This window comes from Scyliorhinus canicula, chromosome 5 (assembly GCF_902713615.1).
Source record: "Scyliorhinus canicula chromosome 5, sScyCan1.1, whole genome shotgun sequence".
NCBI lineage: Eukaryota > Metazoa > Chordata > Chondrichthyes > Carcharhiniformes > Scyliorhinidae > Scyliorhinus > Scyliorhinus canicula.
Genome location: NC_052150.1, coordinates 222,844,737 through 222,850,413, shown reverse-complemented (window position 1 = coordinate 222,850,413; position 5,677 = coordinate 222,844,737). Strand labels below are relative to the sequence as shown.

The 5,677-nt window shown below is 47.6% G+C and overlaps 1 protein-coding gene across 3 annotated transcripts in view; it reads left to right on the top strand.

The window, feature by feature from the left end:
* The window catches only part of LOC119966615 (GDP-L-fucose synthase-like), a 40,513-nt gene extending 37,969 nt beyond the window's left edge, over positions 1-2,544 (top strand). For all 3 annotated transcript variants that reach the window (XM_038798602.1, XM_038798601.1, XM_038798603.1), the window contains one exon: positions 2,073-2,544. In XM_038798602.1, the coding sequence (XP_038654530.1) occupies positions 2,073-2,128 (56 nt within the window). In that variant the 3' untranslated portion in view covers positions 2,129-2,544. The remainder of the gene's footprint in view (positions 1-2,072) is intronic.
* Positions 2,545-5,677: the final 3,133 nt, after the last annotated feature.

Here is a 5,677-nt window from a genome sequence, read left to right as displayed (position 1 = left end):
TGAAAGCAGGCCGGCAGCACGGTTCAATTCCTGTACCAGCCTCCCCGAACAGGCGCCGGAATGTGGCGACTAGGGGCTTTTCACAGTAACTTCATTGAAGCCTACTTGTGACAATAAGCGATTTTCATTTTCATTTCATATATCGCTCTGTAATATAAGGCCTAATCTTAGGGCAGCGCGGTAACATAGTGGTTAGCACTATGGCTTCACAGCTCCAGGGTCCCAGGTTCAATTCCCGGCTTGGGTCACTGTCTGTGCGGAGTCTGCACGTTCTCCCCTTGTCTGCGTGCGTTTGCTCCGGGTGCTCCGGTTTCCTCCCACAAGTCCCGAAAGACGCACTGTTGAATAATGGTACCATGTTAGCTTCCTCCCATTAAACATAGAAACATTGAAATTGGAGCAGGTGGAGGCCATTCGGCCCTTCAAGCCCGCTCCTCCATTCATTCTGATCATCCAACTCCGTAACCTGTTCCTGATTTTCCCCAATATTCTTTGGTCTCCTTTGCCGCAAGTGCTATATCTAACTCCTTGTAAACATGTTGGCCTCAATTGCTTTCTGTGATAGAGAGCTCCACATGTCGACTACATCTGTCCTAAATGGTCTACCCCGTATCCTCAGACTGTGACCCCTGGTTCTGGATTCTCCCATCATCGGGAACGTCCTTCCTGCATCTACCCTGTCTAATCCTGTTAGGATTTTCTAGGTTTCGATGAGATCGCTTCTTATTCTTATAAACTCCAGCAAATATAATCCGAACGGATTCAATCTCCCCTCGTGCGTCAATCCTGCCATCCCAGGAATCAGACTGGTAAACCTCCACTTAGAACATAGAACATAGAACGATACAGCGCAGTACAGGCCCTTCGGCCCTCGATGTTGCACCGACATGGAAAAAATCTAAAGGCCGTCTAACCTACACTATGCCCTTATCATCCATATGCTTATCCAATAATTTTTTTAATGCCCTCAATGTTGGCGTGTTCACTACTGTTGCAGGTAGGGCATTCCACGGCCTCACCACTCTTTGCGTAAAAAACCCACCTCTGACCTCTGTCCTATGTCCCCTCGTGCTAGCCACCTCCATCCGCGGGAGAAGGCTCTCGCTGTCCACCCTATCTAACCCTCTGATCATTTTGTATGCCTCTATTAAGTCACCTCTTAACCTTCTCTCTAACGAAAACAACCTCGAGTCCATCAGCCTTTCCTCATAAGATTTTCCCTCCATACCAGGCAACATCCTGGTAAATCTCCTCTGCACCCGTTCCAAAGCTTCCACGTCCTTCCTATAATGAGGCGACCAGAACTGTACGCAATACTCCAAATGCGGCCATACTAGAGTTTTGTACAACTGCAACATGACCTCATGGCTCCGGAACTCAATCCCTCTACCAATAAAGGCCAACACACCATAGGCCTTCTTCACAACCCTATCAACCTGGGTGGCAACTGTCAGGGATCTATGTACATGGACACCGAGATCCCTCTGCTCATCCACACTACCAAGAATTTTACCATTAGCCAAATATTCCGCATTCCTGTTATTCTTTCCAAAGTGAATCACCTCACACTTCTCCACATTAAACTCCATTTGCCACCTCTCAGCCCAGCTCTGCAGCTTATCTATGTCCCTCTGTACTCCCTTTAGAGTAAGAACATCCTTTTACAGATAAGGAGATCAAAACTACACACAATATGGTCTCACTTCTCACAACCCAAAGATGTGCAGGGTAGGTGGATTGGCCACGCTAAATTGCTCCTTAATTGGGGCAAAAAACTAATTGGATACTCTAAATTTATTTTTTAAAACACCAGGAGAATCTCAAAAGCCCAACTGGGTTCACTAACGTGTCACCCCAGTCAGGTCCAGAGATGATCCTGGGATATGATGTGTTTCCGAAGATTAATGCTGAATGCTCCCCACTTGTTTTGCAATGTGTGGGTTTACAGCTGCATATTTACCAGTTGAATCTACATTTTTTTTAAATCGTGTCTCGCTCCCAAAAGTGGCAGATTGTGAACTTGCATTTTAAAACTAAAAGTGAGTAACAGGTCAGGTTTTAATTTGTTTCAGCTGTCAAGGAGACCTGCGATTGGTTTGTGGCCAATTATGACCAGGCGAGGAAATGAGCGAGGCGAGCGGCCATCGATGCGTCTGTGGGATGGTCGAGCATGTGCACATGGTGATTGATGGGTTTGAAGTAGATGTGTTATATAATGTAGCAATGGGTGTGCGGGTCTAATTCAGAGGGAGAAGCCAAACCCACATCCTGACTCTGTGATTTGGCACTCCCTGCTGAGAGTGTCTTGTTCAGTACACTGACTGGTTGCAGCAGGGGCTCACTCCACCCTCGAAGGTGGTCCAGGGTGCCTCATCCTCCTGCTCCATCTCGCTGCAGTTGTGCATCTCCGAGGGACAGTTTGCCATAGGTTTCTCTGTGATTAACTTACTCAGGTTGTCAGCGTCCATCGCCAATCAAAAAATCCTTACTCCCATCTCTCATTCAACTTCCACCCCCCCCCCCAGCCCCCACTCAACCTCTCCCTCTTCCCCCCCCCCCCACAAAAGGCCCACCTTAAATTGTGCGAGACATGGAATGACTTTGGATATTCAACTACAGGAGAGGTTACCCATTCCCCAACTATCCCGGTAGAATTCCCGTCCCGCTGCTGCATTTAACTGAGGAACACCAAGCCTGCTGGTGTTGGAGAGGCCGGCTGGGCCGAGATCAATCTGGCGTGGTGTCACCATGTTTATGTGCCAGTGAGTGTGTCTGGATCCTCTCCCTCGCCTGAACATCTTTTGGTAGTTCCCTCATCGGGCCCGCTCTCCCCACTGTACTCATTGCTGCAAAATTATTTGTGTCTGGCTGGGGTTTGGAAGTTCCTATTAATAATAAATCCTTTATGGCTAATGTTAAAGAACATAAAAAGTGGAAAATGGTGGGTTGCAGTCCTTGAACGGAATGTTTTCAATGATCTGTGTCCGATTCTCCGTCGTGTGGTAGGGGTGAGATCCGAGTTGAGTGAACCAATCCCCAGCAAGGTGGGGGTAGGTTGTGTGTGTGTGTGAACTCCCAGTGGGTTCTGTGCACAATCGTCTGACGTCGGGCAGGAAACAAGAATTCCCCCCTCAGCCATTCCCCATTTAGTTTGCTAAAACCCGCTCTTTTGTCACAACAGCTGAGTCCTACGTCCACATCATTGCCGGTTGCGATGTTCTGTTTCCCCACTCTAACTCAAATGATCAAAAAACTGTTTTTCATTGGTGGGTTATGGGGCATTGGTTGGTAGTGATTATTTTTTGTTGACCTCTGATGGTGAGCAGTGTCTCCTGCATCTTCTCCCAGGGACCTTTGCCACTTTCCAGCCTGGTGCTGAGGCTCCCCATGTGGGCAACACGCTGTGCCACACTGCCTTCCATGCCAGCCTCCAGCTTATCGCAGGGCAATGAGCAATGCAGGCTGAGGGTAGAGTGGATTGAGAGAGGCCAGTGGGAGTGGGTGCAGGATTCTTTAAGAGGAGGCTGTTTTCACAATTGCATCAGCCGACACTGCGGGTTTTTCGGTTACATAACGGGAAAATAAGCTTTGGTAAATAATTTAAAAATGTATAATAGTACTTTGTAAAGGGTGATTTTATTTTGTAATGGGTGATTTAAATATTAAACGTACAGCTGTGTGAAATCAAACTTGTTTTTTCCACTTTACTTGCTGGTGGTGAGGAGGGGGAATGGGGTGGTCAGGAAGGGAGTCTCCTAAAACTAGCTTTATCAAAGTGGAAACAAAGGCTGTGCACTGCTGCCTCACGGTGCCGAGGACCTGGATTTGATCGTGGCCCTGGGTCACTGTCCATGTGGAGTTTGCACATTCCCCCCCCCCCCCCCTGTCTGCTTGGGTCTCACCCCCACAACCCAAAAAGATGTGTAGGGTAGGATGGATTGGCCACACTAAATTGCCCCTTAGATGGAGAAGACGAAAGTGGAAGATTAACAGGATAGGAGCTGGTAGGGTGAAACATCTCCTGTGTTGGATCATTCTACAATTCAGCTCCTGTGCTCTGCAGTATATTGTCTTTTGGCAGATTTGGGCTGTTGCGTGTAAGGAATAATGATTAGTGTACAGCCAGAGTGGTGTAGCTGACAGGGCCTGAGAGGCTGCTGCAGCAAGCGGGGAAAGTTATCGCACAAAATATTAACTAATGATGGTGGGGGACCAGGGAACAGTCCCAGTGTTAACCGCTGTGCCACATGCTGCCCCCAGGATGTCAATTTCTTTTCTATATGTATAAATTTAGAGTAGCCAATTATTTCTCTTTTCCAATTAACGGGCACTTTAGTGTGGCCAATCCACCTAAACAGCACATCTTTGGGTTGTGGGGGTGAAACCCACGCAGACACGGGGAGAATGTGGCAAACTCTACACGGACAGTGACCCAGGGCCGGGATTCGAACCCGGATCCTCAGCACGGCAGTCCCAGTGCTAACCACTGTGCCGCATGCTGCCCCCCCCCCCGGGTTTCAATTTCTGATTACCGTGCTCTCGAGCTTCACTTTGCGTTTGGGTATTCGAACGTGTTTGGCAGAACACCTTGTTTTACTTGTGCGCCGGAGCAGGGCTGGCTCCCAATCTGAAGATAGATTTTTGAAAATGACCCGTGTATGTGTGGAGGGTGAGGAAAATCCACAACCTGCTCATGTGTCATTCTGGCTGCCACATGCAAAAGACCCCAAACTGGAAGAAGCATAAACTGCACATCCGGCCAATTTATGTCTGGCACAAACACTCAGCCCTCGAGGCTTGCAGGCGATTTCTGATTTTAAGGTATTTCTTTAGGGTTTGCCACTCTCTCTCTCTCTCTCTCTCTCTTCATGTGCCAATCTTTTCATTTGCCAAAATCTTCCTTCAATTTGCCTGCCATCTGCCATTATTCTATTCCTCTTTAATCGTTCCCTGCAAAAACGATTTGCCTTGCTCAGTCTCTCTGCAGTTCAGCATTGGGCTGATTCGGGGTGTGGTAGCTTTTGCCACATTCTCCCCGTCTCTGCGTGGGTTTCACCCCCACAACCCAAAGATGTGCTGGTTAGGTGGATTGGCCACACTAAATTGCCCCTTAATTGGAAAAGAAGAATAATTGGCTACTCTAAATTTATATATTAAAGAAGAAATTGAAACCCAGGCAGGGGGGGTTCTTCTTGAAGAGTGAGTGAAGCATTGTTTGGACAGTGACTTCCAAGGGTGGGATTGGATTGGATTTGTTTATTGTCACGTGTACCGAGGTACAGTGAAAAGTATTTTTCTGCAAGCAGCTCAACAGATCATTCAGTACATGGAAGAAAAGGGAATTAAACACAATTCAAGAAAATACATAATAGGGCAACACAAGATATACAATGTAACGACATAAGCAATAGCATCGGGTGAAGCATACATACAGGGTGTAGTGTTAATGAGGTCAATCAATAAATAAGAGGGTCATTTAGGAGTCTGGTGACAATGGAGAAGAAGCTGTTTTTGAGTCTGTTCGTGCGTGTTCTCAGACTTCTGTATCTGCTGCCCGATGGAAGAAGTTGGAAAAGTGAGTAAGCCGGGTGGGAGGGATCCTTGATTATGCTTTCCCCCGGCAGTGGGAGGTGTAGATGGAGTTCATGGATGGGAGGCAGGTGTGTGTGATGGACTG